The 12,288-nt window shown below is 36.2% G+C and overlaps 2 protein-coding genes across 2 annotated transcripts; one reads left to right on the top strand and one right to left on the bottom strand.

Moving 5' to 3' along the window:
- Nucleotides 1-3,141: 3,141 nt before the first annotated feature.
- Nucleotides 3,142-6,321, bottom strand: LOC130649505 (60S ribosomal protein L38-like). The gene is made up of 5 exons (XM_057455790.1): nucleotides 6,297-6,321; nucleotides 3,896-3,929; nucleotides 3,687-3,747; nucleotides 3,479-3,604; nucleotides 3,142-3,199 (listed from the first exon to the last, which is right to left on the bottom strand). Exons 1-5 carry the CDS (start codon nucleotides 6,302-6,304, stop codon nucleotides 3,171-3,173), a joined length of 258 nt encoding a protein of 85 aa, XP_057311773.1. The 5' UTR covers nucleotides 6,305-6,321; the 3' UTR covers nucleotides 3,142-3,170.
- Nucleotides 6,322-6,656: 335 nt separating this feature from the next.
- On the top strand, nucleotides 6,657-9,765 carry LOC130649504 (uncharacterized). The gene is made up of 5 exons (XM_057455789.1): nucleotides 6,657-6,967; nucleotides 7,866-7,983; nucleotides 8,460-8,553; nucleotides 8,761-8,817; nucleotides 9,539-9,765. Exons 1-5 carry the CDS (start codon nucleotides 6,892-6,894, stop codon nucleotides 9,629-9,631), a joined length of 438 nt encoding a protein of 145 aa, XP_057311772.1. The 5' UTR covers nucleotides 6,657-6,891; the 3' UTR covers nucleotides 9,632-9,765.
- Nucleotides 9,766-12,288: the final 2,523 nt, after the last annotated feature.

Here is a 12,288-nt window from a genome sequence, read left to right as displayed (position 1 = left end):
TGTTGAAAGCACTTGTAGCGAAGTATTTCTTGATCCATTTTCCAGTTCTGAGCATTTGTCCGAATTAGCAGGTAATGGTATTCGATCCAGTAGGGGCGAACAAGGGGTCTGCATTGGGCAACCGCGCGAAGCTGTTTGCTCTCCATCGTCACAGGATGTTGCAGAGTTAACCGTTGTATATACTTTGCTGTCGCATTGATTTGGAAAGTCCTTATCAATCAGTCGTAGTTGTTTCAATGCAGTTTGTGAAAGGTATAGACCTGTGATGCCATCACAAATGTAAATAATCTGAGTTGTTACTTTGTCGGCAAAGGATATATCGGCAATGATCGCTCCTTTTATTTGAAGCCCATCATTGGTGGATAAAAATATATCGCATTTGATATTCGTGCACATTTTAAAAATTTCGTGTTTCCGTTACGGGACGCCGCTTTCGCGGACACACAGACAGACGATGGCTATTATTAAAGAGATAGTCGTTAGCCCGTGGAAAAATCCACGGGGTCGCCCGTCCTTTAATTTAACCTGCTGCAAAAAGTGGACAAAAATACACCGCATTTGGTATTATATATATATATATATATATATAGAGAGAGAGAGAGAGATATATATAGAGAGAGATATATATATATAGATATATATATATATATATACGTCCACGAGTGAAGTTAGAACGCCAACTATCGAAGCGGATTTGATTGACAACTCATGGATCATTTTTAACGATGCCTGGACCAGATATAAAAGCATGGCCAAATTGAATGACGAAACAGACATCCGTAACAAACTGCGTTCAGCATGTAGGAGCTTGGTAATAAGATGTTGTTCAATTTCGTAGGACCGGAAGCCCTCCACAACGCTTCGGAAGTACAATTGCTCGCCTTCATAAAATCAGTCTCCGTCAAATCTTGGAAGTATACAGACAGCAGTTCTTCATGCTCCAGCAAAGTGATGGAGAATCAATCACCTGCTTCGTCTGCCGTCCAAATCGCAAGCCAAGCTGTGTGATTATAAACGTCAATGTAATGTGCTACCGCACATTGTCTTACCTCCTATATCGAGAATATGATCAAGTTGCAGGTGATTGTTGGCCTCAGAAACGCCTCATACCAGAGTAAGGTTCTCTCTAAAGTATCTTCATTTCCGACTCTATTAGCCCTTATCGAACGTCTTCTCGTTCTTGAGTCTACCGCGGAGGCTTCTTCCCATTTTCAACCGCTGCACCTACACGCTGCAACTATCGTCCCGATAAAGTCTGCATATCAGAAATCAAAAGAGACGTATCGAGCACCTCCACCACCGCACAAAGTAGGGGGCGACGATAGCGGATCTGACAAACAGCAACAATCCAAATGCAGAGGTTGCGGACTGGGCGCAAGAACTGCCCCGCATATGGGAAGACCTGCAACAGCTGTGGCAAACCCAATCATTTCCATGCCGTTTGCGAGAGCTCCAGCTCAAATGCCATTACGAGTAATCCTATTGATCAACACAAAGAAGACGACGTGTCTTTCCTGTCGACGATCAGCTCACCGACGTCACCTTTATGACTAGCCGGAGAGATGGCACACTGTACCTGGAACGGACAAAAAATGATAATGGAGAAACCGGAACCACCACCAATCATCGATGTGCAGATGTCAATCAATACGGGGCGTACAACAAACTAGGACGCCAACTGAACACTCGGAACATCCATCGGGTCACATCAACGGTGTTGTCAATACCGGTGTCCACACATGCACAGCTGGACTAAACCTACTGAAAGAGTTAAATGCGAATTCTAAACTGTTGATCCCAACACGCCATCGCTTAAGAGCTGTTGTGACGGGTAAATATAAAGGACGGGCGAACCCGTGGATTTTTCCACGGGCAACGACTAGTCTCTTTTATAATAGCCGTCGTCTGCCTGTGTGTCCGCGAAAGCGGCGTCCTGTAACGGAAACACGAAATTTTTAAAATGCGCACGAATCTCAAATGCGATATATTTTTATCCACTTTGATGCGACGGGTAAATATAAAGAAGGGGCGACCCCGTAGATTTTTCCACGTGCAACGACTATTATACTCATAATCTTTCAATGTTTTTGTAACAAAACTTGCCATGTTTATAGTAAATTTTGCATATATTATGACGCACGTATACATTATCTATGTCGGATATAAGCCAATCGCATGACAGAACTCACCTGCCTGTTCCTGGGGTAATTTCGCCTCCAGCCTCGATGTCAAAAAGCCAAAAGCCGCTGGGGACGAGGTTGCAGCCTCGTCCCCAGGGTCTTGTGGCCCCTGAGCCGTTATTACGAAGAAGGCAAAATGCCCTGGGAACGAGGTTGGAGGAAGTTGCTTATGAACATGAACTTTTCCATATGAACACCCATAAATAAAATCGAAGCACGAACTACTACTGACCACCCTCTCTTCCCGCTACTTTGTATTTTTATTCTCCGTTAGGATACGGCAACCGAAATCGCTTAACGTATAACTTCGTATTGTAATTTTCTCTTCGGAAATAGCAGTTTTGTGTTGACGCTTGTTTATTTTTATCCCATATCGACGTACTGCATAGTATTTGTTTTCATTTTCAAGAGATATTTAAAAGTATATCAAGAGATATTTTAATAAGTTTTATTTTTCAAAATAATTACGAAACGTTCTCAGGGTAATGTTTCATCCTGGCCTCCAGATCGGGGGGTATCGGACATTCGGGATTGCCTTGCAGCGCTACGCACTCAAAGGCGGATTTCCATTCAAATTATTAAAAAAAAAATTGTTTAAAAACCACTTCAGGCTATACGCGTTTTTTTAAAAATTTATTCCTTCAATTTTTTTACAATCGCAAAAGTGGGATCCGTTTCTACTTTTTTTTGCGAACGATCGCACGCTGAAGAATGATGCAACCGCCGGTTTGAAAAACGTCTGCGCAAGCTCACATTGATTTACTGTCTTAAAAATACGCGATATTGTTGGATGAAATGTTGACAGCGATCAAAAATCATCCAACATAAATGCGCAAACCAACATCACAAGAAATAATGTTGGATGAAATGTTGGACTGGTGTGCTTCAGCCTTCTCTATTTTACCTGGGAATTTCAAAGGTAAAAATTCCGGGAAAAAGGGTTAAACAAATGATAAATTAATCAATTTTTATTTTAATGTATTCCGTATTCTATGACTTGATGTCTTTTACTTGCAGACCTACAAAGTAAATCATAGATTAAAAAACAAGAATTTAATGCAATCCACCATTTTTAAAAACACTGTTCACTAAAAATTAAAAAGAAATCATGCAAAAGCTAATTTTTGAATTGCTGGTAGAGTGACAAGTATGGCAATTTAATTCACATTAAGTATGTCATTTTCAAAGATATAACGAAGGATTATTGTGCTAGCAAAATGTAATTTTTTAAACCGGCGAATATTTTCCCTGTAAAAATTTGTACTGTTAAGATACTTAATGGCTTACAAAATTCATACCTGGTGGCAAGGACTGTTTTAGCTTCTCAGCTTTTTCTTTATCTTGAACAGTTAATGTATACAAGTATCGGCTGCATCGTACTTTAAACTTGACAGATTCATCCTTCTTTTTCATGATTTTAACAGCTACAAATTTATAAAAACTAGCATATACAAAACTACCTCAACCTTTTTAAAAAACAAAGAAAAAGATTTTGAAAAATCTTACATTTAGCATCTTTGCGTCTTGCAGTGAGGAGAAAGTCTTTAATTTCCTTGATTTCACGAGGCTAGAATACACAAAAAGGTTGACACACCGTTTATTCTGCGACACGGTGTATCTGTAAGGTAACTGTCGCAGATTCCCAAAAATTTACAATTAAAAGAAGAGCTAACATTAAAACATTTCTATATGGATCACATACAACAAATTCTTACCATGATGGCAGCAACTTGTTGAAGAATGCTGTGTCTAAACAAATAATTTTTTTTATTTAATATCTATTACAAATATTTATATTACAAATTGTGATTTTTCTTAGACTTTTCGGCGTAAAATTCGAATAGAAACTTTAATAGCAATTTGACAGTGATTTCTGGCAAACTTGCAAACTTCATTTCTGCAAATAAATGAACTTTTAGTATTAAGCCCGATTTCACTAGACGAAACGTTAGCGCTGGAACTAACAAAACGGTAAAGCGACAACACTGAAGCCGCAAAACAATTTCGTCACTCATGCTCAGTGACAACAAAAAAGCGTTAGCGCTAACGTTTCGTCTAGTGGAAATCGGGCTTCAGGCAGCATCCTGGTTTTTACCATATGGTATTGAAAACATTAATTTCTTATATGAAATTTTTACATTTTTTGTGGAAGAAAGATTTGTGGACATGCTGGGAATCATTTCATATATGCTTACTTCATTCTCACAAAGTTTTAACAAACTTGTGTAAACACGGCAGTTTTACAGTAATTATCCTCTTATTTGGTGTTCTTTTTAATGGTTTCCTCACACTAAGCAACTGATATACCATCAGTCAGCATTGGGGAAACGTTCTGTTCTGAAGTTTTAAGGAAGAAATTATCAAATGCATTGAAAAACTAACTTAGCAACTAAAATGTCAGCAAAAGCTACATTCGGAGTTAGTAACAAGTTAGGCTTAACCTACAAGCCAGGGATCCCATGATCCAGGCATCAGCTCCCTGGGATATTAAGATTTTTGCTCTTGTCAGCATATGCCTCTGAATCAAGGCGCCACCTTTGTTGGCATATTGTTAAAATAATCAACCAAAACATTAAGTTTGACAAACATTGACACACAGGATAGATTAATTCATGCGTTATGTTATTTGTTTACTTTTCAGTGATAAGCTCCTTCAGCTCTGGCATTTGCGTGATAGCAATTAAGATGCTAGCGATTGCTGAAGAGGTCTTTTCCTTTGATTTCTTTGAGCGGATACATTTTTTGAGGTTTAAATTATTATTGACTGTAGACTGATGCCTTCTGATTCATTTAAATAAAAAAGTCCCAATAATACCTTTGCGTGAATAAATGGACAGAAAAAACCTTGCTTCACCTAGCTTGACATCATTTTTTGTTTCATGGATGCCAGAGCCATAAAGGTTACTGCTGAAAATGTAAATAAAGGAATTCCCCTATATTGTGGTTATTTATTGTAACTAATGCTGAATGTATATACATTTAAATAAAAGAACTATTATTATGTAGGTTATAGGTTGAATTGGTAACGGAAGTTGTGGTCTTTTTTGTTCATTCTTTTGAAAGGTGTAGAGAAACTATAACAGTCAGGGTAAACTCCTAATTAGGCGGCATGACCTAATTAGGCGAGTCGTTTAGTTAGGCGATGTGATCTAGTTTAATTAGGCTACCCGTAGTCTAACTAGGCGAACGAAAACTTTCTGTTGTAAATACGTTGAAATCATTGCGTTTCGCACTACAATTTTTATGTGAATCAAATCACGAGGGTGCCGATAAGCCGCACACACCGTAAAACGTGCGGACGTTTTCGGGTGAGTTCAGTTCGCCTGAAAAAACCCGCATAGGCCCGAACAATGCCCGAAAAAAAAAAGACAGACACTAATATGATTCAAAAAAACTATAAAAATTAAAATAAACTTACTATGTGGTAGCAAGTTCTTAAGAGAACTGTTTTGATGGTTTTTGACAAAGTTTACTTTATAAATAACTTATATATAAACTTTATTAACTCCTTTCTCTTCAAGCGCCTTATTCCAACTATTGTCCGCATGGTTTGTTACAAGGAATTGCATTTCGGGAATGTTCCGGGCTAGTTCAGGAAAGTGCGGAGGGGTCAACCGCCAATTTTATTTGAAAAGTCGCCCGAACTCGCCCGTATATATGCGGGCTTTTGCAGCTTATCGGCACCCTCTTATCAAATCTGTCGACTTTGCAGATAATTTTGACCAATTATCATCCTATTTGCATTGGTAACTTATGGCCCAAGCCTCGTGTGGCACTATTTGTTGTCTTAAATAATGGATTTCAGCCATTCACGACGCAGGGAAAAAATAAATATGGCGGACAAAAACGTCAACTAAAAAGGCGACACTTAACCTTATAAGGTTATATATTTCATTTTAACATAATTCTTAGTTGCGCGAACATATCGAGGCACGAGTGACAATTTTGGAATCATGGTCGCGTAGACTATCCATTCCTGAACAAAGATTTTTTGCAATTTTTTCTTAGGAATGTGTAAAAAGCCATTAAATATTGTAATGTCTTAACAAGGTTACATATGGCCTAACTAGGCTACAATGAGTCGCCTAATTAGGTGGTATGCCCTAATTAACCTACCGTCGCATAATTAAGTGTTTACCCTGACTGTATAAACTGGTGAAATTTCTTGATTGCCCAACTCGCCAAATAAAATACTTTAGAGTATTTTATGGATTTAGTTGGAGCATGCAAACCAAGGATATTTCAGTGAACAGTCAATAAACTGCACACCATCTTCCCACCAGATGTTTCCACATAACTACACTATGCATTAAAGGGTTGCATGTAGAATTATCAGGGTCAGGCAGTATGAAAAAGCTTAAAAATTACAGTTGTATAAACCATTAAAAAAGATAGGAATTTTAGTGATTTTAGAACCGCCTTCATGAACTATCTTGAAACTATTGACATGATCTGCACATACAATGCAACTACTAACCACTTTAATTTACAATAGCCAGTATCCTATCAGAAACAACAAAGCAGAAAAAGAAGACAAGAGTTTAACAAACAGGCCCACGATAAAATTATACAGTAACGCAAACTCATAAAAAGCCATATAAAACAAAGATCTTTGCGGATAATCAGAAACTACATTTCTTACCTCAAAGCTTCAGCAACAAGATTTTGAAAGAACGAAGTTTTTTATCGGCAAGGAGATATGCCAACATAAATGTCTCTTTTGCTCAAGTCACCCGGTTGTAAACAAATAATGGCAGATGTGGCTGCGCGAACTTCAACGAAAAAAGGTTTTCAGTTTTGTTTGATTTTACCTAATTTGTCTAGGAATCTTCTTTTTTTAAAAAATACCTTCTCAAGATTTTGGACTTTTGAGGCCCATATTCAGACGCCTTTTAGATTTTAAATATGGTATGTGTCACACAAGCTCTGTTGTTTGCAAGACCCAACAAAAATTCTCAGGCACATTAAAAGTCTTTTAATGTGCCTGAAAATTTTTTCTTTTAAAAGATCATAATTTGGGGTATATATTAAACAGAAAACAAGTTTACTAGTACTGTTGAATTAACCAGGCCAGTCTTTGGACACAGTAAAAATCGTAGCTGGGTAGCTGTGCTAGCACGCATTATACATTTAGCTTTTATACAGCTTGTAGTAGCCAAATTTTTTAAATAAAATGTTTAGCTGTATAAAGAATAAGATAAATCGTATTCAAACATATTATTAGTTAGCTAATCAACTTGTACCTTCATCAGATAAGCAGTTTAGCTAGCCATAGCTTTAGCCAGCTAATATGGTTGAATATTTTTTTCTTTTTAAGACTTTATACAGTCTAAAATTTTACTTGTTCTCTTTGTCCTACACAATTATTTTAAGATTGGACACACACGTCCACATATGTTGGGCAGTCTTAAGACCATCCACCAATTGTTCACTGTCGGAAGATTGGCCTGACCAGTCTTAAATGGGCAACTATTTAATACAACACCTCACTTAAATCCAGGAGATGGTGTCATGCAAAATCAGTGGAACAAAAATTTTGAGAACCTATAAAGATTTTTCAAAAAAATAAAAAGATATCTAGACAACTCTTTCTTACGAAATTAAATTGTTTTAAGAGGGAGGTAAGCTTTAAACACTATTTTTACCTTAAAAATTATTGCTATTTACTTAGTTTTATATTTTAAGGTGCAACAGGTTCATACAAGAAAAGTGATGGTAAAACAGAAATCGAGTTTCTTTTTCTTGCAACCTCAAATCACAATGATGTTTACCAGAATTGCAAAGCTTCATTAAAAAATGAAAAGTAAGTATTGGTAAATAAACATTTTCTTTCATTCTATCAAATAAAGCACCAGTTAAAGCAAAGATAAAACAATGCCAAGCTGAAATAAGCAACAGGGATATATTTTTATAATTTTATTACCTAGCTATAGCTCAGGCCAGCTATATAAGAATATATTGGTGAATCTAACACAATATATTTCTAATGTATCTCACATTGGGTGTTTTGGTCATTCGACTAAAAAACACACAATTAAAACCATATAAGATGTTAAGTTATTTGAACTAGCTAATCATTAGATCAATATTTAGTATAGTATTCTAATCTAGTAATATAGTTCCTTTTTATATGTGGATATATTTGGGAATCCGTAGGTATCTCAGGTTAGTAAATTGATTTACTCATGCCTTATCCTTATCCAACCAACCGTTTATCAGTTTTGGAAGGTCACCACTTTAATAATATTTATATACTCTTTTTTTACATTTTAAATAAAGTGTGCACAGCATTACTATACATGGACTGGAGTCCTCCATACCTATGGCTATGAAAGTTGCTTTGATGATAAAAAAAGAAGTTTCAAGTATTGAGGTAGGTGTCTGTTTTGAACTTCAAATTTTGTTGATTACAATAATTAAAACCTTTATATATATTTATGACCAGTCATTTTTATTTATCTCATTTAAGTAAAAAAATGTGGCAAGAAATGTAATGCAAAGCAGTTGCCACTTTATTTATTTCTTTAAATAAGGTATTTGTGACACACATTAACTTTTAAATAACATTTTCTTAATTTAGATCCAAGTCCTGACGTCATCAGTTGACCTTATTAACAGTTTACAAATAGTTGGGAGGGTATGAATTTTCTTATTTTTCATTACTCAAATCACAGACTACCGTATAAACTTTTAAGGAAAGAAACTTTTAGTCTTGCACATTAGACCAAAAATTTAACGAAAATCAAAAAAAAATTGTAACAAGATAAAACGTATAGAAATTGTTTCTTACAACATTACTTTTGACATTCTAAAACCCCACATTTCCTAAACTGACGTAGGTCAATTCAAGCGTACATTGGTAGCAAGCTACTTTAGATAATAAAGTGAAACTTGCCAACATTTTCACCATAGGTTTTTTTCAAAAGTTTTTTGTAACAAATTTGTATTTCAAGATAAACTGTTTGTGTTGTGATATGTTGTGATACGTTCATTATATGGATAATTATATATTTGAAACAGAAACCTGTTTTTTTTAATAAACAGGTACATGTAGTTAGTCTTCATATTATTGTTAATCCTCCACAAAATTAGTTCTATTAGTCATTAACTGCAAAACGAGGAGCGTTTTTTTGAAGAGGGCATTGATTCCGTGCTGAACAAAAAAAAATATAGCTAATTTGCGAAAGTTTTCTTGTACATTTTGCGGATTTCTTTAGTTTTTCATAAAGATTTTTTTCCCCTTAAGTTAAAGTGATTTCAGCTTCTTAATTTTTTTAAATTCATTCTTCTTTATAATGGACTGCATAGTGCACTGCATAATGTATGAGTGGCAATACTATTGTTTTCTTCTTGTACAGTTGATTGAACCATCGGGATTGAAGCAGAGCTGTGCTGCCGTCCATCTTGTGCTGAAGAAAACGAAACCAACAAAGACAGCACAAGAAAACTAAAATTTATTCTCTCGTGGTTTTTATCTTAAATCTCTTACTTAAATCTCTTTTAGCTATGTTTACTACATTCAAAGTGAAACTTCTGACCCAGGCATACTTCTTTTTATTATCAAATAAATAATTTTTTGTTTGTTTGTCTGTTTGTTTTTCTGTTAATAGTCTAGCGAAATTAGTCCGGGTAAGCCTATTTTTGAGACAAACTTTACTAGACTATAACATGTATTTAGCCCAACTTACGGGAAGTGTCAATGTTTGCTTGCCTGCCACACAAGCGAGGTAGCAGTCAGTAGATGGCACCAAATGAGCTGATAACACTATAATTATAGTGCGCCGGAGTGGGGACTCGAACCTGAAACTTTATGATTACAATCCAAATGCGCTGCCACTACACCGTCGCCACCGTTTACTTCAAAGAGCTATGGGACGAGAATATGATATTACACTATTTTTTGCTAAAACAAGTAAGACTTTGTTATATACCAAAAAGGATCCATTGTGGCTACCACCATAGCAGCGGGAGGATCGCTCCTGTAATAATTCTTTGTGCAGACAAATAGAGTAAGGTTCAAATTAAGGTAATGTTGGCTAGTATGTTCTAACAGGAAATACGTGTTTTGAAAACTATTTTATCACAACTTCCTTCTCAGGCTTTTCTTCCTCACACAAACGCTGTGCATCTGTTATCAAGCAAAGCAACAAAAGTCTATGATATTCTAACGGGACGGCCCCGTGGTAACCATTGGCTGGCGAAATTCCTCTTATTTGGGATGATTTTCAATCGTAAAATGTTTGTGGTGAGGTAGTGGTAGAACCGAGTACAGGGCGTTCGGTGAAGTTTTGTGTTGTTGTTTTTTACCTATCTAGAAGATGGCCTAATGTGAGAATCAAACCCACAACCTATTGGGCAGGAGTCTAAAGCTCTACCGACTTAGCTACCAATCCCCAAGCCATACAATATATAAATGATCAATTAAGGCCTTTCGTTCGCATAAGTTCTATATAAAAATATATAACTTGAATAAATATTCCCCCGCTCTTAAGGGCGCTACGAACCGGTTAAATGCTCACATTCCGTGCATCCCGCGCACCTATTAAAAATCCTGCAAACGCTTTTTGCGCAATAAACAGATCAGCGCACTCTGCTCGCTGGTTCACTATTTTTTTCGAAAAGTAGATTACAAAGAAATATTTTCGCAAGACTCATTCTGGATGACCAAGGCTGGAGAAGATAAAAATTCTAGATATATCTATATGTTAGAGTCTGTAAATTACATATATGACAGAAAAATAGCCATTTTTGTTTCTGGCCCCATCAGTTCGACTTTCGTGTAAGTCACTAAAGTCGAAAACCAAGAGCCATTCCGTAGCACTTTTAAAGCCTTCCCTTGTTCTTCTGAAACTTATAGTTTTTTAAAATAATTTCAAATGTTTAACCCTGGTGGAAATGTTTTTTGTTCAGGTTAAAAGTCTTGACTTGATAGGTTCTTATACTTATTTTGATAGATCCAAATAGTTCCAACAACCAATTGAACTGTAATCGTAGTTCTAAGTTCCTGAATTTAGGCTTTTTTATAGACACCAATACGCCATTTCAACAAAAATGCAGTAAGCCAGGTCGGTCTAGTTAGAACGTGTTATAGGTTTGCGGCAGAATGCTTTATCCAGTGTTCAGAGAAATTGGACTTAAATTATTCCAGTAAAAGTAGAGTTAATTATACTCCTACAATTACGGACAAAATATAGTGGAAAAAATTGCCCCCACAATGTTTTTCCCGACTAAAATAAGCATGGAAACAATACTGAAACAGGGGTGTGGGGGTGCCAAGTCACACCGTACAAAAATATATCAGATTGCTCTCCGAGATTGTAGAGATTTTGCAGCTTAATTTTTGAAATTAACTTTCATGAATCAGCAATTAAAGTTTTGTACTGAATAAACTTTTATGAATAGTCTTTCTTGAAAGTTTTGTGAAAAAAGGCTAGGTTTAAATTTTTGAGGGACGACCATATATTGATCAGCAATTTTTCAAAATTGCAGCCACAGCTGTGAAGTTCGAAGTACACAAGAAAAAGAATCATGGCAAGCGCAGAAGAACAGCTGCATATAATAAGAGATAATGTTTTTTTTGAGGAACAAACTTAAGAAGAGCCCGAATACGATCTTATGTCCATAAGGAATAATTTGGTTGACATAATGCCTTCTTTCCCTGCTTTGTGAAATACCAGTCTTCGATCTTACAAGGACTTAAATAAAAAGGAGGCTACTTGGATAACTTCAGAAAGACTTTGAGCAAAAGGGAAAAAGCTATGCGATCTGCAGCTGGAAATAAAAAAATGCTACCAACTTGTAATTATTTTACGGAACTGTCGTTTCTCCAGGATAGCTTATCAAAAAGAACCTGTGAATCGAACATCCCCTCAACAATACTAAATCCCCTGTCTAGCCCCTATAAATGAAAAATTTGACACAGGGAACCACAATATCAATGACAATCTCCCAGGTATATCACCTATGACTTCACCTTTACATAGCTCGTGTAGCAGTAGTGCTGGTGGTACAGGTTGCAATCAATATGCTTCAACCCCCTCATTTAACAGTCGAAAAAGAAGGCCGCCAAGTGAAGAAAGAGCTGATATCATGCTAATAAAAGCTATTG

This window comes from Hydractinia symbiolongicarpus, chromosome 7 (assembly GCF_029227915.1).
Source record: "Hydractinia symbiolongicarpus strain clone_291-10 chromosome 7, HSymV2.1, whole genome shotgun sequence".
NCBI lineage: Eukaryota > Metazoa > Cnidaria > Hydrozoa > Anthoathecata > Hydractiniidae > Hydractinia > Hydractinia symbiolongicarpus.
Note: the sequence above shows the minus strand (reverse complement) of the source record. Positions and strands in the feature narration are given on the sequence as shown.

Excerpts from the sequence above, each read along its gene's own strand:
- LOC130649505 (XM_057455790.1), bottom strand. Across the intron at positions 3,605-3,686 it reads AAGACGCAAAGATGCTAAAT|CTGTTAAAATCATGAAAAAG; the intron begins GTAAGATTTTTC and ends ATAAATTTGTAG. Across the intron at positions 3,200-3,478 it reads AAAACAGTCCTTGCCACCAG|GTCTGCAAGTAAAAGACATC; the intron begins GTATGAATTTTG and ends TTTACTTTGTAG.
- LOC130649504 (XM_057455789.1), top strand. The coding sequence starts at position 6,892 with ATGTCTCTTTTGCTCAAGTCACCCGGTTGTAAACAAATAATGGCAGAT. Across the intron at positions 6,968-7,865 it reads GCGAACTTCAACGAAAAAAG|GTGCAACAGGTTCATACAAG; the intron begins GTTTTCAGTTTT and ends TTATATTTTAAG. Across the intron at positions 8,554-8,760 it reads AAGAAGTTTCAAGTATTGAG|ATCCAAGTCCTGACGTCATC; the intron begins GTAGGTGTCTGT and ends TTCTTAATTTAG.